Source organism: Chroicocephalus ridibundus, chromosome 11 (assembly GCF_963924245.1).
Source record: "Chroicocephalus ridibundus chromosome 11, bChrRid1.1, whole genome shotgun sequence".
Taxonomy (NCBI): domain Eukaryota; kingdom Metazoa; phylum Chordata; class Aves; order Charadriiformes; family Laridae; genus Chroicocephalus; species Chroicocephalus ridibundus.
In genome coordinates this window covers 10,890,434-10,912,997 of record NC_086294.1, presented here as the reverse complement: position 1 = coordinate 10,912,997, position 22,564 = coordinate 10,890,434, and the positions used below count along the sequence as shown (strand labels likewise).

General features: G+C 43.9%; 1 protein-coding gene across 1 annotated transcript in view; it reads right to left on the bottom strand.

Moving 5' to 3' along the window:
* The window catches only part of ERGIC1 (endoplasmic reticulum-golgi intermediate compartment 1), a 59,719-nt gene that overhangs the window by 15,920 nt on the left and 21,235 nt on the right, over positions 1 to 22,564 (bottom strand). The window contains exons 2-5 of the mRNA XM_063348832.1: positions 20,373 to 20,434; positions 13,127 to 13,199; positions 2,874 to 2,968; positions 2,111 to 2,235 (exon numbers count right to left, since the gene is read on the bottom strand). Of these exons, the coding sequence (XP_063204902.1) occupies positions 2,111 to 2,235; positions 2,874 to 2,968; positions 13,127 to 13,199; positions 20,373 to 20,434 (355 nt within the window). The remainder of the gene's footprint in view (positions 1 to 2,110; positions 2,236 to 2,873; positions 2,969 to 13,126; positions 13,200 to 20,372; positions 20,435 to 22,564) is intronic.

Genomic DNA, 22,564 nt, shown 5'->3' with positions numbered 1-22,564 from the left:
CTTGCATTTGTAAATGGGCCCACTGCTGCAGAACAACCCAAGAAAGCTGTGGATATATTCTTATTATAGTACTGGTCATAAGCAACCTTACATTTGAGAAGATTTTGCACAAGTTTTATATAAAAAGAGAAAAAAACACCAAAAACAATGGGGCTTCCCATACAAACTAAGCTAGATCTTCAGCTTCTAGTCCTGGCAATAGCCCTTCCAAGTACAGGATTTTCTGGTTTTAATGTTTTAAACAGAGGGAAACACAAATTTCTGAAAAATACAGATTTCACCTAAGGACTTCGTTTCAAGACAGAAAATGAGCACTAGTGTCATTCTGATAGGATCACTCTAGTATGCACACACTTTTCAGGTCACTAGCCCTACTCTGTGAAGTCTTTCAGCAGATTCAGCTCAATCACTGTTGCAAGGGTGCAAGATTTTTTTCCTATTGAGAAAAGGTTGGGAAATTAGGCAACACTGAGGAGCAATCCAACCTGGCCTAAGACAAGAGTGGGAGGACGGTTATACAACTGGTGCCCATTGTGCTCTCTGTAGAGACACCTCACCAGCAGGGCCACAGGAGGCCACATGCCGGTTCCATGTGCTTTCAGGAAAGCTAATTTAAATGACTTGAGGAACAGCAGCGCACTCCTGGGAACACTTTCAGGTGTGGACACGAGCTGTGTCATACGCAAGCTTGGTAAACAGGGTGGCAGACTCTGCAGTAAGTAGTACATACAATCATCTCACTGTTACCTTGTCCTCCCTCTTCAGGCCTGAGAATAACACCCAAGTGCAACCCTTGGTGAAGTTTCAAGCCAGGCCATGTCCCACTCTAGACAGCAGCTATACAGAAGCCTGTACAATTTCTGACAAGGAACTGCAGACTTCCAGCTCACACACGATAGGTTTAGGTTTTCAGAGCCAGAAGTCCTGGGTCAGGTCCCCTCCCTCTGACAGCAATCCCAACCACCCTATGAGACAATGCAATTAGTGTCCTCTCACAGACGAAGCAGTGAAGGGAGCTCCTCACTGCACATACAGCAACCCCCTTTTGAGTCGCTCTGGTGAGCAGAACACACCACATCTACCAGACAAAACCCCAAGTATTTCAGCTCTGTGCTTTGGGAATTAACAGAACAAGAACTACCTTTCAAGAAGCCCTTTCCCAGTTTTGTGGACTATCAACTGCCAGTAATCTTGGTGGCTTAGAGGCGAGGAAAGAAACGTCCTCTTTTTTAAGTCCCTAATCCTTTCCATGCCACAGAATCAGTAAGAGGTTCTGCCTGTTATTTTTAGATGCGATTTAACATGACCTGGGAGGAAAAGAAGGAAGTAGGATTTTGTAGCCTGTGGTACATGAGGAGGCATGAATAAAGGGTGTGCCCTTCTGAGGACATCAGTGGGCCCCACCACTGCCTCCCCCACCCCAGCTAGTCATCTCCAGCATTACATAGCAAGATTATTCAATTCTGAACACACCCATCCCAGAGAGGGGCCTCCTCCAGGCCTGGATTTTCATTCTTTGATACAGAAACGGATCATCCTGACAAAGCATGCGCAGAGGCCGCGTGCACGTATTCCAAACATCTCAGCACGGAGCTGCTTCTGTTATGCTGGCACCCTCTAGTAGGGAACATTCCTGTCATTCTGCGGCTCTCGGAACAAAAGAGCACTTGGATAGAAACATTGCTAAAGACCTCTGCACAGTGAGTCACATTTTGGAGGTGCAAAAGTCTTGACGAGTAAACATAGAAGCCGTTTGGCATTTGTAGGGTGTTCATACATCCCCTAAACATTAGGCTGCTGCACTGATAGTGACAGCACTAGCCGCAACGCAGACCTTCTCTTTGCTGTTAAGCAATGCTATCTTGATTACCTGTTTCGGAGAACGAAGAAAAAGCCTGACCTAACACATTCTCTGTGAGTCTAAATATGCAGCCTCCTCTCCCTACGCTTCTGCAGCACCGAGAAACTTAACCTTACCATCGATTAGGGACATGAACGTACACTCTACAGGAGAGATACCAACACACAGATTTTCATGAGCATTTTACAAATGGATCTTGATGGCATTTCCCCAGCCAGCACACACTCACCCATTGTCATTCCTACTCACCTTGTTGATGCTGAAATGGCCCTCAAACCTGCAGCCATCCCCATTATTGAGAGGTATCTTCATTGAGTTGTCAATATGACCCACTTCGTGCCTTCCCATTTCATCTTGGATGTCTAGTCCAACTACTGCATTGGTGGGAGGGGAGGAGACAAAAATCAAAACAAAAGAAATAACAGAAAGGTTGCATAGGAAAAGCGTGCATTGCTTTCACTGGGAAAAAATCCACATCTTTTTTCCTGACATTTGACTAAACTGTGCTAGTAATGTCATTTGTCAAATATTGTTATACCAGCTCTTCAGAAAGAGCTTTGTAACCAAACTTCTCAGACTGCCTATTTGACGCAAATATACCTCCCATACCCTGCCAGCTCACTGCAGCCTCAATTACACAACCAGAAAAACTTCAGGTGGGCAAGGCAGGTGATTTGTGAAAAGCCAACAAGTAGCTGGTGCATTCAGAGTTACGAATGAAACCTGGGAGGTTTCTTGCTCCCAGAGACAAAAAGGTCGCTATGAAAAAAGGGAACGAGATTTAGGAAGAAGCCAGCGAGGGAGGTCAGCCACTAACACAGGCTGCAGAGCGAGCACAGGGTCCAAGAAAACAGGTGTTCTGAACAGCAAGCGATGGGGTATTGGCAAAGGCTGCAGCTACTTGATCTCCATCCACCCGGTTACAGAAGAAGGGTCACCGTACCAGTCTGGGCCCCTTTCAAGTGTTACTTAAAATACAAAGAAAACCTGATAAGTTAAAAGGGGTACTCACATTCACAATGCAGGTTTGGCAAACTGATGTTCAGATTCACTTCTATTTTACCTCCACTGTCTTTGTCTGGGTCATCCACATAGAGCTCATTAACTCTGGAGGACAGAAAACACAGGTGGCTTCAGGCACATAGCTGCTTTCCACAGGAAAACAACAACTTGCGTGGGAAGGGAAAAAAGGAGACTTTAAAGCAGGGGGGTTGGCAGTGTGACACCTGCAACAGAGTTACGAGATGGAGAGCATGAAAAGCCCCCACAACTGTGCAGGGGCAAATCACGATTTAATTTTACTTCTTACTTGGCAAGTGCAGGAGGCTTTCAGCAAGTCCCTTGCACCAGCAGAAAACAAAACTCCTGCTGTGATTTATGCTTCCTAACGTGAGTTTCCAGAGGCGACACCAAACAAGAACCTAATATTGAAGGGGTGGCAGGTTTAGCGCGCCAGCCTGCCGCATACCTGGGCTGTTACTCCTTTTAGGAAAGAGGGAAGCGTGTGTTTTTCCATTTGTTTCATAAATAGTTTTAGAGAAAGGCCACTCTCAACCATCCCACAGGAAAGCTTATTTGTGTAACTAATTGCCTTTTGTTATTACCACCCAGTTGACAGAACAGCGGCAACAGAAGGCAGCGTGGCATACTTGTATCCCTCTCCTTAATATCTCATTTCAATCTACGAATGGTAACCAAAAGCAGTGACTAAAATTGAGAGGAAGAGGATCTGAGCCAGGAACAGATGGGAAGAAACATCCTGGACAGCAGGATCGAACACACTATGCAACAGCCTCCCAAAGAGCAATGTTGTTTCATAGCACCCACAGTCCTGGCACATATTTCACGGAAGACGAAATGCAGATATAGAGTAAATGGAATACAAGAGTATAAATATTTATTGTTGGCACATACAATCCATCTGACACGTAAAATATAAACCAAAAAAGCCCAAATCAAGCACAGCTGAATTAGCTGAATGGTCTAGAGAATCCACTCGAGGGAAACTCATCACACGGAACCGAGAAGATGGCGAGATTACCTAGCAGCTCTTTCTCCCTCAAACTCCAGCACTGTTCAGCCTCATCAAACAGGAAGATTTGACAATTTGTCTTCTAGTCGGACAGATTATAAAGCTATGGGAACTTACGTTCAGCCAAGCTACATAAAATAAACTACCTTCCCTAGTAAGTGCTCTGTATTATTTTTATTTAATGCTCAAAGTGCGTGAAACCTTTTGACAAGCCCTTGCCGAAGAGTCTATATGCTAATAGACAAACCAGACTAAGGGCAGCTACAAGACAGATTCAAAGTGGTTTTGCTCTGGTGATACATCTCTGGACCATAATGAACTGTTTGCCCTGTGGATTCAGGAGAAACAAGCCTTCACACTGAGAAACACACAGCTGCCAATTTTTTTTGGAGGTAATTACTCACAGGTCAGTGGGGTTTACAGACACTCATTTAAAACCAGCACAGCATTTGTCTTCAGCTTCACAGCCCTACCTTTCTCTGTTTTTAATTGGCTTGACAAGATGCTTGCAATCATTACTCAACGTATTTTTCAAGTGATTAATAAAAATGACACAGAGGGAGGGGAAAGATTGCTCATCAGTGACCTAGTTAGAAGCTTCTTGGCTGAGCCCTCTCCTCCCGGGTGGAATGCATTAAATCTTCTACATGTTTATTACTGGTAGATTGGGTAGTGATGGGGATTAAGTCACATGTCCAAATAGGGTTGTAAGGAGCAGCTCCAGCCAGGACAGGCACTAATCCCCCAAGGCAATGCACCTTTCTGCGCTCCCCGAGTCCTACCGTCCAGATCCCAGTTGCCAGCCAACCTGTTTCATAAAAGCACCTGGCTTCTTCCCAACTCTCTGCCATCTGAGATGTGGGACATGGCCAGCCAGTGCCGCAGGCAACTTGATGTTACTGGCCAAAAGGAGCTTTTGCCCCAGGGCTGGCAGAGAAGAGCATCAGGTTCAGCAGCTCAGCTGAATATCCCAGCTCTTTGGAGGAAAGCTCTAGGAAGGTCAATATTTGTATTTGCTGATTTCCAGTTCTGAACCTGTCAGAAAATGTGTAGTCATGTGTGGTCTGTAAGCAAAGGCGCATAAGCTTTTCGGTGATAAGCGAGTGAGAAGCGGTTGCTGGTAGAAGTCAAAGGATAAACTGGGCACAGTGAGCCTGTGGAAGCTCTTACATAGGAAGGCAAGTGGTGAGGTCACTCGGTTGCAGACTGGATCACTGAGGCAAAGAGAAGTAGGCCAGTTTGTCCACGTCACACAGCCCATTAGTCGCAGATGAAGGAAACTGGTTTCCTGTCCTGCACTCTGGTCACTGGACCAACGGTTCCCAACCTGTCCTTCAGGCAAGGCTCACGGCCACTTCCTCCTCCTCCTCCTCTTTACCTAGTAGCCCCCTGCCCTCTCCTACTCGTGATCCCAATTTCATAACGCTGTCTATCACTCCTCAGACACCTGACAGCTCGTGACCGTCTGTCCTTCCTTCCCCTCCCTCGGACCTGCAGCGCTGCCTTTCACAGACCACTCTGCCTGCGGAACCCTGCTTCTTCCTCCCAGCTCCAGCCACTGCCTCCTCCCGGCAGCATCAGCTCTTGCAGAGGACCCAAGCTAACAAACCCAGCAAGGTTTCTTAGCGGAGCTCCCAAGTGCACCCTTTGTGCTGACCTGCTCTGTTACTGAGGTTCCCTCTCACTCTGGGGAACCAAGGGCATAACACCACCACACCACTTGCTAGGGCAAACCTCAGAAGAAACATAATTTTCAACAAACTGGAAATTTCATTCCCAAAATACATTCTGGAAACCTCAGAGGTAAAACAAACTTTGAGGGTCAAGGCTGCTCCTCCCAGGTTCTCCCCCTGAACCACCACCACCACCTAAGTCTGGATGGAGCTGGCAGAGAACTGGCACTCACGCTGCCCTTGCTATCCTCTTCCCAAGGGCCAAGAGGCCAAATTGCACACAGCCTTCCTATTATTTAATCGGACAATCCTGCAATGTTGGGAAAAGCACTATTTACCACCCTGAAGGGATAGCGTCTCCAGTGGAAGAAATGAAGTTGGCTCTAATTTATAGCTGTCCCTCCTGGAACATGAAGTGTCCCAGGAGTAACAGTGCTTAACAGTGATCCTGGGACAGTCACAAGGGAAATAAAACCCGAGGTCAGGCAGAAGGACACTGTAAACACAGTTGCTTCTATGGCTGTTTATAGAGGAAGCATATAGGGTCATATTGTGACTCCAAAGATGGCACATACCTCCTCTGAAGACCCTAAGCACGTAGGAGTTATTATTTTACTGGTTGCTGTTAAGGACTATTTAAATAAAAGTGGCATGATAAAGCAGGGGTGAGGTGCAGAGCTATGAAAGTACAACAAGGGCAATAGGACAGGTGAGAGGTGGACCTCTCCCTCCGCAGGGCCTCCCACCACTGATTGAAGGAAAGGGAGGAAAGTTTCCCCACGCAGCAGGAGCCGTGATCCACACAGAAAGAATCTGCTTCACTTCTAGAAAGATCTGCTTCGAAATACTTCACATTCCTGAGCGGTGCTGCTGGGTTTCTCAGTTGCTTATCCTGTTTGCTTACAAACTTGCAGCATTACACAGAAAAAGTTGGAGGTACTCTTTGGCTAAGATTGCAGATCATGCAAATGGCACGCGAGAGAGAATGAAAGGGGGAAACAGCAGCAAGAGGGCTCATAATTTCTTTAAGATTTTATCCAAAGAAAGCCAGACCTGTTCCCCATGCTTTAGGACTTAGATTTATGACACAACAGCTTTGTTTCTGCAGAAACAAAACTTCCCCAGTAACTTATTTCCACCCAGCGGCCCTGGCCACTAACGTTAGACACTTCAGCACTTCAACAGCTGAAGGGCCTGCGGCCCTTTGAATACAAGAGAAGACACACTGCTTTGGCACCTTTCAGAGCTTCACATGCTGCCTGGATGCTCTCTAAATGCATCTTCTTGGTCTTCTGTTCTCCTTGTCCTAGTCTCTGCTTCAAGTTCTAGCCTTTGTTCTCCCTCTTTCACAGCAAACAACAAGACACCGTCCTCCTCCCCAGTCATCAGCCATACAGAAAATACAAGCGCTTACTCCAGCAAGCTGCATTTTACCTTGTCCTACAACTCCCAGGAGGCACACTCTGCTCTCCAGGACCCTAAGCCTAAGCGGGAAAATAATTATTCTTTCTTGAGGGAGCCCAAAGCTTCTCAAAAGACTTTCTCAGGTGAGCTCTCTTGGCTCTGCTTGCCATTTCAGCTCTAATCAACCACCTTCTAGACACACAACCATCCGAAGCTGAGATTCCTCCACTGCCTTCCTCTCAGTTGTGCCAGACCAGAGAAGACCCAACATTGGACAAACAACCCATCTTCTTCTCAACTTGTAGGAATAAACAACCACCAGGTTGGCAAATTCTCTACTGTGCCGTTGTGCCTATGTCTATTGCTCTGCCATTTGCAATCGTCTTTCTATACCTTGAATCTCAATCAATTCTTCATTGAGAAGGTCTTTGTCCCACATTAGGTCTTGGCTCAGCTGTGAAGCACAGAAAACACACTGTCCTACAAAGGAAGGAATTACAGTTCTCTAGGACGCAGGAAGAAGGAGAAGGGTTCGAAAGACGTCAATGTAGATTAGAGTCAGAAATTGCAAATGACATCATGATACGACCTTCCGCTTCCTGCTAACCCACACACATAGATTAGGACAAACGGCATAACAACCCTTCAGAAATATATAACACCTTTTATTAGGTAATCTCAAAGTTACCACGCAAACATTAATTAAGCTTCTTAGCACCCCTGAGAGGTAGGCAGCTAAGCATTACATCCTTCTACAGAAAAGTGTCTGTCTCAAGGTCAGTCCATGGCGAGAGCAGGATTACAACTCCCATTCCCATCTGACTACTAGGCTGTATTCCCTATGCTGGTCTAGCTTGCTCCAGCATTTCATATGCCTCAAACGGATGAGCTGGTGGAGTTGGAGTTACATCTCCAGCTTAGTGTCTGGGACCTGGATCAGACCATATGAACTATAGCATTGCGCTCCCAGTGCTTAGGCTCCAAGGTTACCATTTCCAGCAGAAGGATCACCAGGATCACACTCTGCTGCCTGCAGCACCTGCAGCTTGTTATGAGAAATTTTCATGGGCTAAGAGCCACAAGACACATTCCACATACCTTGGAGAGCTAAGGGACAAAAAAGCTCTGAAGGCAGGTATGGTAACAATTCTGCTTCAGTGCAGGATTGGTCTTGGGAATACAAGTGAATCCAGTGTGAACAAGCGACGTTGGTCTCAGAAGCTCCTGGCATTTTGCTTCCTCCCACATTCGGGGTACCTGACAGCCTGCACCAACAGTCAAATTGTGCTGCACGCGATGTGGCCCCAGCACAGGAGCTGGGCTGTGTGACATTCATAGGCTGGCCAAGGTGTTTTTCATAAAGATTAAAGCAAGCTGGTCGACAGTAAATGATCTGGTCACCTTAAATGAACAAATGATTTGGACATTGCTCATGACTTATGCTTTTATGCAAAGGCAGTATTTTTATTACTGATATTCTGCTAAGTAATTAATTGCCTTGCAGGGGGGCACAGCCTTCCAAGTGGCAAACTTGTCGCTTCAGACTGTTCTTTGCCTGTTACTACATCTAAAAGGAAAAAAAAAACACTGCCAGGAACTGTCTGTTGCTTTCTACAGTGTGCTGTGGCAGATGAATTATTGTTGAGCAGCTACATTCACACCACAAGTATCACATTCATGCCCTCCTACCCCTTCCCCTGGCTGCCAATGCAAGGCAGACTAGATTAGTTAATTACATCTTTCCTCCTTAATGATGGAATACTTGGAAAACTCTTATTGATCCTACAGAACATAATTCATGACCTAATTACAGTGATAAAACTGCAAGATTATCATCTTGCCAGCTATTAACTTCTAGTGTTGATCTGAGCTAATTAGAAAAGAGATAGGCGATTTCTACGTTCTTGATTTGCAACATAACAGCACGATGAATGAGGAAGGCTGCCGAAGGCATGCCAAGCAATTTCTAGCCCTCAATCTACTCTCAGCTCTCAACCTACTAACGATCCTGCCCAGGAAATACCAGACACATTTAACACTTTAGCTTCATTTCTTCAGCCATTTGATTCATTTGCGCGTGGGACAGTTGTGTTTGATACTGTTAACTTTGCAGAGGTTCAAATGTGAAGCATGGACCTCCTTGTCTTTATCTGTCTTTTACAGAATTGAGGAAGTTAATCTAGGTTTTTGTTTTGGACTAAGTCTTCAGTCACTCTCAGTCTGGACAGAAAAAAAAAAAAAAGAAGAAAATAATCAAGAAGATCCTTGATTTTCAGAGTTAAACTCACCCTCCCCTTAACTGCAATGATGGGTTGTGGCTGAGCAAGAAAGAAAAAGCTCTTCCCTCAGCAGCCCTTCAGCTGTGCTTTTCCTGAAAAGGATGTAGCCCCACCTAAGAACCAAGTTTTGATTTCCTTCATGGCTGCTCGGAGGACTGCCTGTTAGGGTCACGCAATAAATCTAGAGGATGAGAAATTAGGAGTTTTCTACCCTACTCAGGGCTTGTCTACACAGGAAGCCAGTCAGCAGGAAAATAGGATGTGCATTTATAGCGCGTTACCTATGCCACATGAACTTCCTGCATGTCTGCTGTAACGCGCACAGTGTCTTAGCTCGGCTTCCTCGCTGAAGTAAGCGCCCGTGCACAGACGCAATCTCGGTGCTCATTAGAAATGCCCACACGAGTTATGACATAGCTACTGCGATACACGCTGTCTTCCCCACATAGGTAATCCGTTTGGTTTTAGTGTTATGACTGTTATCCTCAAGACGAGGGTGTAATTTCTTGGCTTTCTGCCACCCAGACAAGTCTTAAGCAGCTGAGACTATAAGCGCTAAGACAATGGGCTGGTCAAGAAAAAACAGCTTTGAAGTTGGGCAAGAGTGACCAAACTGAGATTTCTAGTAATACCAGGAATTTAAGTTGCTACAGTCATGTGAATGCAGAAGAAAGTCCAACAGTGGGCAGAAGCTAACAAGCATTAGGGGTTAGCGTGGTGCGGAGCAGACCTTATTTTCTCATGTTGCAGCATGAGTTCAACAAACCACACCAACCTGTCACTTTAGATGCAGATACCAAAGAAACCTCCTGTTGGTGAGCATTAGTTAATCCTGTGGGTACCACTGCTGTTGAGGTTGCTGCTGACTTGCCCTGAAGCAAGCTGTCGATGCACACACGCCATGCACAATTACTCGGCATAATAGGGCTATGAGGTAAGCATGAGTCCACACCAGCGAACCTGGTACGTCTCTGATGTAAGGTGCCAGGCCAAGTGCTCTCGATTTCACCTTGCCATCAAAAATGTGCAGCTATCCCCATGCAATCCAGCTTTTGTCAAGTGCATGACTACTTTAAGGGAAATATTACACAAGAGGAGAAAGACTGATGCAGTCTCATAGTACAGCTGGCACTGGCAAAGCAGGAAAGCTCACCCCATGTAAGTGCGCACTCTAGTTAATCATTCAGATCCTGGCTGACACCAGGAAACTTCAATCTGGTAGAAATATCTGTTGTAGGAGAATATTAATACAGCTTGCAGTAAAAGCTGATGGGAATCGAACAGTTTGCACATAAGGCATCTTCCATACCATCAAAATATTTGATTCATGGGCAAACAAGGTTCAAAATATCTGTGTGAGATAATATCTCCCCTGTTATTTGCTACCACCCAGTTTAAATGGTGGCACAGAGTTCTCACACTGTTTGTTCCAGACCATGTAGAGCTCCACACTTCTACACCCTTGTTCCAAATGATGAGACTATACTGCCCCGCAATGCACTGCCAGTAATATACACTTGAAAGGGAAGCAACATCTTTGAACACCTTTAAGGTACTGGGTTTCCCAGAAGAGAAAGCAATGACTAAGAAATGGAAAAAGAAAAGTTTACTTCTACTTTAGAAGTTGCTAAACTGGGAAGCACTTTGTTATGTGACTTTCTGAAGTATTTCCGCTGTTACAGGGAGAGCCTATTCACAAATGCTGTGGGTGATCTGTTCCCAGCAAGAGAGATTTTGATGACTTATAACTCATCAGAAGGAGGTTTTCATATTCTGCGAGGTATTGTGTTGGATGGTCCATGACGAATCAGTTTCCTGCATTCATTTGTCTCAGTCTCTTCCATGACATCCTCTCTAAAATTTTACTGCTTTATTGCTTACAAACACCTCCTCCCCACGCAGTTCCTGCTGGGAAAAGCAGTTTACCATCTCTCTAAGGTTTTAATGAGAAAGTTGCCAGCAGAACATGCAGGAACTTACAGCACCTCTAATATCTTGGCGGAAAATGCATCATCTTGTTAAGAAAAAAGCATGAAGAAGCCTCAGACAATCATGCAATTTTTCTGTTCAAAAAGAAATCTCTAGTCAGGAAACTACCACTACAAAAAGGCGTGTGCACTCAAATAATCAGATCAAAATTAGGTAAATATTATTAATTCCTCTGGTAATGCTTAACTAAAAGAAAAAAGAAAACCAGATGAGAGAATGAGATCTAAGAGGACAGCAAGAAAAAGTACTATTTTACTTGAAGCCATTTACCTAGCTTTTATCTATTTTTTTTAAACAAGAAAACCAAGAAAACTCAGCTCCTGAGAGAAGTGGGTTGATAAGGTGACCCTAGTATTTTACAAGCAAATTTATGGAACTGAATTCAAAGAAACAGCGAGTAAGAAACCTAAGATATCATCTCTGAAGTAAACGTTCAATGGGCATAAAAAATTAGCTACAGCTAGATTACACTACCATCTTAAGGTTAAACATTACTCAAGTTAAAATTATTCCTGAAATTATACTCTTGACCCAAGTCAGAGCTGCACAAAAACAATGAAAAACCCACACGGTTATCAGAAGCCATCTGATACCACGTGAGCCCAATGCGTTTCAGACCATTTTTGCTCAGCAGTGACATCTGTTGCTATCTGGACCATCACCTAAGTCTGACAGAAGTTCCACCCTTCCTAACTATCCAGGAACTGTGCATCACAGTCTAGTGAGCTCACTGCCACATCAGCAGTATGACGGAGAATCTTTCCTAGAACCCAAAACAAAGGTACCTGTGTTAACAGTTACCAAGAAAAGTTTACTTCAAGGCAGAAGGAGCATGAGAACAGGGGGAAAAAAAATAAAACCCTGATTAACTAAAATACTTGTTCTATGAGCAATTTTTTAAAGTGGAAATTATTTCCATTTTGCTCAAAGCAAGGTCCCAAAGAGGCTACCTGGGTCAACTTGTCTTCAGGCACAAAACCTGTCAACCAAGTTCCCAAGTAAGGCTCACCACATGAAAAGAAGATAAAATTCACGCATGAGTAAAGCTATCTGCATGTATCAGAAATTCACCTCTGACATTAAAAAAAAAAAAAAAAAAAGGTATTACTAACATTAAACTCGTATCATTTGTACTTTATGCAATTCATAGTTCCAAAAAGCATCTCCAAAAACATCCAGTGAAGACTGGCAGAATGTGATACCCATTTTATCCACATGGAAGTGAGGGGAAAAGAAAACATCTTGCCAGAGATCCCACCGTATCTGCAATGGGACCCCAGTCTCAGAGCACAGACCACGTGGATTCAAGCAGTTGGCACCACACATTTTAACATACAGTATCACCAATGAAAAATACACTAGTTTTTGAGAATCGCTTGGAATCAAACGAGTACAGAGGAAAGTGCCTATTCAGGAAGAGAGGGGAAATAAATCTCAGATGAAGACAAGAAATCAACAGCTTAAGGAGCAAGAAGGAAACTGCAACTGAGTGGCATTGATCTTCTTAGCATTCACGCTACCTTACACCTGATCACCAGAGAACTGAAAAGGGTCAGAAGCTTTTGATGTGATCTGTGGTGACATGAAAAATATCCACTGTGCTCAACAGAGAAATCCAGTATGCAGCTAATAAAGGATCAAGCAGGTCTGGAACAGTTTTCTCTAACAAAAGGATTTTAGAACCGAGTTTGCCTAGCATACTTCAGTAAATTACAAAGCTGAAGGACTGACAGAGAATTCGGACTCAACCAAAAGGAATCGAAAAAACATTAGACAGCTAACTGACCTAGTAAATTGCAGGCCCATTTTTCCAAGATAACAGAATAATGCTGTAAAGAATCATATATGCACATACATTCAAACAAAGGAAAACATGATTTTTACTTACATTTCAGTGGCTATGAATCCGGTGAGCTCAGACAGGAAGAGAAACAGTATGAAGAGACAGCAGCAGACAGAGACTGGAAAAGAGGCAAAGAGAGGAGAAGGTTAGTTTCATATTTCTAACAAAGACATAAAGTCTTTTCACACAGGGATATTGTTCCCCCCATGGATATGCCACCCAGACACACTTGAGAACTCTAACACTGTTTAGAGACAATGATCCAGACAAGGCCATCAGAGCAGTGACTTCAATGGCATGACAATACCCAACATCCTGCTGAGTATCTTAATTCTTGGGCCACCTTTTCCATCATGATTTCCATCTTCCCATGCTTCCTGCATTCTCCAACTCTAGCACACAATGTTGGTCTGCCAGCTCTCCCTCCTTCCTGACAAAGCTGCTTGACAATATGATTTCTTTGGAGCCCTTGCTCCAAATGAAATTTTATTACTACTAAAACCTCTGGAAAGGAAAAAGAATCAACACCTCCTTGCTTTAAAAGCATACAGTCAGCTATGCAGATTTTTGTGGATTAGGAGACATTTCTTTGGTTCTTTGTCAAGTTTTAAGTGTAAGCCATCTCACAGCCTTCACTACCCACTAGATAGAGCTGATACAGCAGAGCCATGGCGATAACGGGTAACACCTAGCCAACGCCTGATACTTCTCCGATTTCTCCATTTGCCAATATATTGACTCTTCAGAGAGGGAAAATTCCTAGTGAAGGAAATGCAAAGTACCTGGACAAGAAGTCCCATGTCTTTTCTAAGAATGCCAACCTAGAGTTAAAAGGAGGGAACCCAAAGTAACTGGCGTACTACTGGTGACTCTTCATCAGGAAACTATTCAAAACATGGTACGGTGACGTTCACGCAGCACTGACAAGAGTCACTGACCCACACAGGAGGGGCTGGGAGGAAGGAAGGACAGCTGTAAATCCTATTGAGCAGGGATGATTGGAGTAGACAAGGATGTGCCAACTTAAGGAGACAGGGCTGCAATGTGCATTTGTATTAAATAAAATACCCAAGTTCACCATGAATCACTATATGAAAGAGTAAACCAGGAAATGGCACGCTATTCCAGGGCTCTGACAACAGGAGCACAATCTGGCTCACCCCTCAATCCCAGCCAAGTTACAATGACCACTTGCTCTTTGGAAATGACCGCTTTACCAGAGCCACTAATTAGGATTGAGAAATAAATAAGAAAAACCCTGTTCCTCAACTTTATTCCACATGACCTATAGAGCCTGAATACTCATTCTTTCAGGAAGCTCAAGCAACAACTGGCTGGGGAGCAATTTTATCATACAATTGCGCCTGTCCAAACTCCCTTGGTAGAGAATGTGAGAGGCAAGGGAAGGAAAGAGGAGGTACATAAGGCAAATACCGAGACAGACCCTTGAGTGACCTAAAGCCTTGTGCTTCATTCTTCAGATTAGTCAGTTTATAGTTCTGAGGAAAGAGAAATGCGTTGCTTCCCCTTCCTCATCAGAGTCATTTCAAGGGTGGATTAATTTACTGACCCTCTGAAAAGTGCAAGGGATTATAAAAGATGCCAAAACCCCCTCACCATTAGCTAGGATGAAGAAAGAGAGAAAAGGGGAAAACAAAGTCAAAGACCAGTAGCAAAATGGGAAGCAAGAGGGGATACTCATTTCTAAAGGGAAACTTCACACGGCCACAGAGCTGCTTCCAAGTCGTGGCTGTCAAGACACAGAACACCACCTCTGCTGTAACCCAGCTAAGCCACTGGCACGGTGCACCATGCAGCGTGGGGGAGGAGAAAGATCTACTTAAAGCACAGCAGCAAATTCTTATCAGAACATATACACCTACGTACGAGCACAAAAAAGGCAACCTAGGCATAAGACTAGTTGATCCAATGTTTCTTACTGTTAATCACTGAACAGCAGACACACAGGATCTCTGATCTTTGGCAGTATGCAGGGGAGAGCATTTGACATAGAGACAACCCTTTCTTCTTTAATTGCTTCCCATATTGCGCTCTGCTTGTTATCATCCTGTAAAGGCTGCTTTCCACAGCATCAGCTAGACCTCTCTGCTCTCCAGAACCTCTATGGAAGCCTGGTACTACTAAATCTAAATTCTCTCCCAGAGCTTTCTCTCTTTCATTTTTTTAACTTTCTTCACTGCCATCTCCATCATCAAATTATCTTCTCCCTTTCCAGCACACAAAGTATTTGCTCCCTCAAGCCCATCTTCCAATCCAGCTCTTGCAGTGAAGGCTTTTGACAATACTTACCAAATACAGTACAGTAAAATTACACTAACCTATATCTAAAAAATCCTGTAAGAATGCCCTGAAACACCTGGCAGGGACTGACTTTCAAAGCTCCTCAATGCTTTTGCCAGTCTTCAAACTACAGAGTCAGTTTTCAACCTCTAAAAGAGATTACTGAGGGTGGACATGAGAGGGGTATATAAAATCATGAACAGCCTGAAGGAGATGAGTGGGGAACAATCACTCACTGTCTCTTCCAGTATGGGAATAGGAGGGAAGAGGGAGGTTAAAAACAAGAGGATGTTTTCCTTTATACAACACCTAACTAAATTCTGAAAATTATTGACTATGGATGTTGGGGATGCTTAAAAAAAAAAAAGCCTATTAGATTTCAAAAAGGAATCACTCTTCTCAGTGGTGCTCAGCGACAGGACAAGAGGCAATGGGTACAAATTGGAACACAGGAAATTCCATCTGAACATGAGGAAAAACTTCTTTCCTTTGAGGGTGGCAGAGCCCTGGCACAGGCTGCCCAGAGAGGTGGTGGAGTCTCCGTCTCTGGAGACATTCCAAACCCGCCTGGACGCGTTCCTGTGCAACCTGCTCTGGGTGACCCTGCTCTGGCAGGGGGCCTGGACTAGATGATCTCCAGAGGTCCCTTCCAACCCTACCATTCTGCGATTATGTGAATCAGATATGCCCCAAAGAAGAAATCCAATGAGGGCTACTAAACACAAAGGACCCACCTCTAGCTCAAGAAGTTCAGAAGTGCCAACTGACCAAAGCCTGGCGATGTGTTTAACCTGTCCTCATGCTCTTTCTCAGGCATGTGCTGCTGACCACTCCTGGCAAGAGGATACCAGACTACGTGGACATTTGCACTGACCTAGCTCGCATGGCCGCTCCTGTGTTAAACTCTTCTTGTACACACACATTTTCAGGGCAGGGGGGTCTCATGCCAGTCTTTGGCATGAGACATGTGAAAGTCTTATGCGTTAAACTGTCTCTCGAGCCAATGTTTTTTCAGACACAGAACGTGAGCTCCTCTCCTTAGCATGGAGCTGCAGGCATATACGATATTCCCAGCATAAGAATTTACGCACATAGTGGTTCAGCTACTTATTTCATAGTGACGGCCTTTACTTGCTTCCATGCAAATGTGCAGTTCCTGCCACCCACATTTGACAACTGTATTATATTTGGAAAAGTAGATTAAAGGCTAGGATCAGACAGAATAAAACAATTAATGCATAAAGCTTAGTTTAACTACAAGAGCACTGCAATGTTCCCACAGAGCTCGAAGGACCGTCTAAGACAGATTTCTTAAAACTCTAATATGATAACACAATCAATATATCAAAGGTTGTTGGTGTTAGACACACTGGAACACACTGCTATTGGCTAATCAGTACTTCCAAAAGGATGAGAAATTCTCGCAAGCTTTTTTTTTTCCTCCTCCTGGACAACCAAACCTTTTTGTACATATCCCTTCTGATACGTACCCCATCTATGTACATTCCTGACTTCTCCTCCCCACCCCACAAGAAATGAAAGAAACGCAAAGTGTTTAACACATCATACAGACTCAGAACGTGGATCCATGTCTATATTAAGGCATAAAATTAATAGAATTTATTGTTCAATAGAGCAAACTGCTATGAAGTGCAAGGAACGGGTCTTGTTACAGATGCCATGTGAATCATAACTTTGATATTTCCTGATGTGTATTTAAAACTTCAGCCTCCAAACAGCATAGAGTATTTCTGGATAAGATTACCATGTGTGCATACAACATGTGCATGCAAACTATGCATCCACACTGACTGTTAAATAGCAGGATTGCTACAGCAGCTGTCTGAGTTGCAGGCCCCTCTCTGACGAAGTCAGACTGCTCCTGTCCAGCCAGATGCCAACTGTCAGCCAGCCAGGGCATGTGCTGCTGCTGCCTACATAGCCAAACATGGCCAAGTTGTCACCACGTTACTCAGGTCTGTTAGAACGGCCGTGTGCTGGCATCACACACACACTACACAGGGGTGGGAAGGCCTGGAAAGACTGGCACAAGCATCTGGTGGAAGAGGGACAGCAATGGCACCACTGGCTGAGTGGCACAGGGATTGCAATGTTGCCTGAAAGAAGAGATTTCTATTGAGAAAAAGGAACGAGTAACTTCTGCACACTTTTCAGAGAAGTCCACAGCAGTGGGCATGTTGTTCTATACAAACCTCACTCCAGTAAAATGCAGTGGACTATTCTTGGTTCCTTCATCCCTACTACTTTTTAATAGCAGGAAGGCTTGCTACACAGATCTGAAATATCTCGTATGCCACGTTCACTGCAACTTTTGAAATTACAAACCCACACATAATAAAAAGCCTCAGTAACAGTCCATTTGGTTTCTAAACTTGCTTGCGTTCAAGATCGCCTACTATTCTCCACCAAAATACCTTCACACTCTCTCTCCTTGAGCTGATTCTTTCCTAGAGGAGTTGGCCACTTTAGCCCTGGTGGTCAGAAGCAGAGCTAGTACTTTCCACCTCTTTTCTTCTGTAATCGGATCTATGCCTTCTTCCCTAATAAATCTCAAACTTTAAAAAAAAAAAAAAAAGTCCTTTTTACAATCCAAAAACAACTGTAGGAATTCTGCAGTAAACCCATTCCTATTCCAGAAAGCCCTCAACAACAGAAGTGATACTGAACTAAAGTTTCAGCAGGAATCATGTGGGAAGGGCCCCAAATTAATAGTTGGCTACTACAGGCTATTTTATATCTGCTGTGTAAAACTTGAAGGACCTAAAGAAAGCCAGAATACATTTGCAGCCACAGTCGTTTCACACATTTACTAGACCGTAAAAGATTTTTTTGAGAGGCAGAAACTTCCCCTACCCTCAAGCCCCCGATGTTATTACAAGCTGACTTCCCTAAAGCATTTATCACAAAATCATGCAACCTTCCCAGGCTTCAAACTGGTGTGGCAATGGGCTGGTCTCATTCATGGCCTCCTACAACATGTAAGATTACCGGCTTTCAAATTACAAGTCCCAAGCTCGGTCAGACAGAAAGCCCATTAGGAAAGCTGCGCACAAGATCCTCACATGCAAAGCCAACGCAGTTTGTTGGCTGCCTGTGTGGTTCAAAAGCTTCTATCAGCCTGTTTAAAAACACTCTGACAAAAAGAAGGAGAACCAGTTAGAGAAGAAACTCAAAGCCTGAGAAGCTGCAAATAACAATAGAGAGAAATAAGTCAGCTAATAATTTTAAGTAAGAGTCACAGCCTTCAAGCCTTCCCACAACAGACTTATCACTTGAGCTGTTTACTGCAGATCAGAAAGCCTAACACTGGATGGCCTTTGATGGTTTTTTTGTTTCTAAAACATACTCTTTTGCAGGTGATTCATAACAAAACAAATTCTCAAAGGGAGCCCAGTTACAGTGTGGGAACTCTTAGTTTCCAAAACAGAAGAGAAGGCAGGATCAGTAACAAGTTCAAAGTGTTCTTTCAAAACACTAAATCTCATACTCCTCTAAATTAGCAAACAGTTTTATTCAAGCCCTTTGTTCACAGCTTCATCAAACCTAAAAGGGAGTCAAAATACAAATAATTCAGCGGTCAGGAGAATACGGAGGACAAGGACTCTCTGAAAATAAATATTTAGAGTAACATGCTATCTTCACAGAAGCACAGAATAGTTGAGGCTGGCAGGGACCTCTGGAGATCATCCCGTCCAACTCATCTGCTTAAAGCAGGGTCAGCTAAAGCAGATTGCTCAGGGCCAGGTCTAGTTGTTTTGAGTATCTCCAAGGATGGAGACTCCACACCACCCTGGGCAACCTGTTCCACTCTTCGACCTTCCTCACAGTAAGGAGTGAAGGGTTTCTTCAGCTCACAAAGGGCTTTCCTTTGTGTCCCTTGATTCAGTGGTACTGACTCAGTTCTATTTGATGCCTGCTGTCAGCAAGGGATGTGACATCACTCACGTCAGCAATGACATACAAGGCTACTGACCCATCTACAAGAATGGATGAATGGAGCACAGCTACATGATCAAAGGAAGTCACTGTTCAATGGAACAGGAAAGCTGCATTAGGCGTCTAATTACAGGCCTGGCAGGATCAACCTGATCAATGTTTACGACTCTGCACAGTGCGCTCACTGCACATAATTGTGTGAAATTGCATTACTCAGCCTACAGCCTCCCTCAGGAGGAGGAAGGAAGGAAAAGGGGCCCAAGGCAAGAGATTTATATCAGCTGAAGTCTATGTATTGATACACAGGAGTGAGAGTGGATGGCTGTCGGTGGTTTCTGACCGAGCAATTTTTCTTCTTTAAAAGTGTGACATATAACAACAAAATAAGATCTCTGCTCATTATTCCCACCTACAACATCAGATGAATCCCCTGAGTACGTTGTGAGAGAAATATGTGCTTCCCAAATCATCTTCACGGCTGGCCACCGCATATTGCCACCCACACTGCTCCTTACTGATCCAGATTCTCTGTTTGCAGTAGTTTGGTTCCTCAAGTCTCTTCAACAAACGCACGCCTGGGTACACTAACAGTGAATGCAACTGTGACCAGGTGTCTTTCACACCAACGGAGGGGATGTCCATCAGAGAGAGGTAAAAAAATCTGCAGTCATCTCCCCCACCAGTGTTTGGAACAGACTCACAGCTTCTGTTCATGGGACAACACTATCAAAAAGCTCTCTAGCTACTTCAGAAGCTAGCAGAGAGGGTATTTCAGTCCTAGCTTTTAGGAGCTCCCTTTCATGACAATATATCTTTACTACTTTTTGTTGTTGAGATTCTGAATCCATGCAAACCACTCTGACATTTAATATAATGTGACAGACTGGGCAAAATGAGCTGTCTCAGCAACAAAGGATACCCTTTCCAGTGTTTAATATCCCTTTAAAAAAATTCCCCCGGAGACAGAGAAGCCAAAAGATCTTTAATTTTAGATCAGGGGTATGCAAGGACATCAAAAAGAAGTGTTACTTACTAATGGCCCCTGTGTAGGTTGGCTGTGTAAGGTCTTTTGGCACCTTCCTGTAGATGTCAAACCTGAAAGAGGAAAAGCAACAGCCATAAAACAGGTGGAACATTTCAATACATTTCATGTCCCCACAGGGATGAATGATGCTGAAGTTTTTCCATCCAGCTTTCCAACATTTTTTCAGTTCGCAGAAGGATATGAGAAGGAAAAACAAAAAAATCCTTTTTCTTTGTACAATTATGTAACTGTGCTCCTTGGCTCCAATTTCCAAAGCTCTTTTCTCCGCCTCCCTCCGCCTTGCTGTCACGGATCTGTGCAATCTGAACTGTGAGAGGTGCCAGGGAAGAAGTCATGCTGGACAAGTTTACAGACCACCGTAAAAGGAAAAGGATACTCTACAGACTCCTGAATAAAGAGGCATGGCAAAAAAAAACCCACAACCAAACAGTGAGACACAACCTACGTTGCCCCTTGTAGTTTGTATCCTGCAATAGCCAGAAACTGACAACACCAAAGTCAGAAATCAAGGTGTTGAGACAAGAAACCTACCCTTGGACACTGGATACACAAGAAAAATTAACCCAAGAAGTTTGTTACTCCCCCAGCAAAATCTAGTTTAATATTAGACTGTTGTTTTGATTCAGTCATATCTTTTAATATCCATATGGCTCAGCTTTGCTATTTTAAACTCTCCATGGTTAAACTTTCACTGCCCTTATGCTGTTAGCTGTATTATCTCCTACAAGCTTGTGTTCCTGCACGTCCAGCCGCAATGCAGCTCTGACATCAGTTTTTCCACCACTCAATAAAAATTAATTAATGCATTAAAAACACACACACACCCCCTAAAGAAGGAAGTGACTGGTTCTCCCCCAAAATAGACTTTTTTGGATATACCACAAGTGGGTGAGATTTGATGCTTTTTCCAGCCCTGCAGAGGCATGAGAGACATCGGCTTCCAAATTCGTATTCTATACCGCACCAAGATGAAACACCCACATGTTTATTCAGTAGTTTCTACTATATCAAATATTATACTGAGAGTTTAAAAACTAAATCATCTTTCTTCACTCTTCGTCTATTGAGATCACTTACAACTTGGAGGCACTCTTGGTGAACAAAACAGCATTTGCCTTGCATGAGATTAGAAGGACGTGGTTGCTGTGTTTCATTCAGGAGTTGAAGCTGAAGGAAGGGTAAGAGAGGGAAGGAGAGAGGGTATAAAGATAGTTCACCTTCCTAGCTCAAGTCCTGAACATGCTATGTAATCACTAAACCATTCCAACAACCCACTGTGATACCCTTGATACGCATCGGAGCTGTATGTTTTTATGACTTTATTCGCTGCCATCTCCTAAATAGATTAGTAAAACAGTCCATTTATGGCTCTCCAGCTGCCCTGAGAACATCTGGAAAGTGCTGTTTACATTCTTTCCACACACACCAAAGCAACAGCAGCAGCAGATGGTAAAGCAGCCCAGAGTAGCTGATGACATCATGGTCTCACAGGCAGAGGAAGTAGCCGATCATTCCTCCTCACAGCCCATTAAATGCTGAAAGCTGGCGTCGTCTCACCAAAGTCACAATAACAGATCAACAAGGCTAAAAAAGCTGAGAGAGAAAGAAAGAGAGAGAACGCGCACGAACACACAAGAGCTGCAGAGTGTGAGTGAACAATTAGAAATAGGAAATAGCTCTGTACTGGATTCAATAAAAACAGCAGCATGTGGATACTATAAAAGGAAGTTTGTTCTTACAATGAGAAATATTTACTAGTTTTAAAATGATGAGCCATCACAGGATTAAAAAAAATAAATGTAGCTTTTTAAACAGCTCAGTGGAAAGTTGATGTCATGGCAGCGTTCTATCCTCTCGGACTGCCATGTTAATCACATCCAAACCCCACAAATTAAGTTTTACATGGCGTTAAATAAACTAGGATGAGGCAAAGGCGCTACAGAAAGAGATCAACGGCTCCCAGTCACATTTATCACCTGGCTTTAAGTGCTTAAAAGGCAGTCCCCCCTCTCTGTGCTATTCTGCTTCCCATCTCTTCTACTGCAATGTTAGATTCCCTCTCTCTTCTACTACCACGACACACAGCTAAAAAAGACTTTAAGCTGGATCTGATTCACCTGAAGTTTTGAGAACTCTTGGGTCTATACTTACAGGCTCAAGCCTCCCTGCAAGCCCAGTAC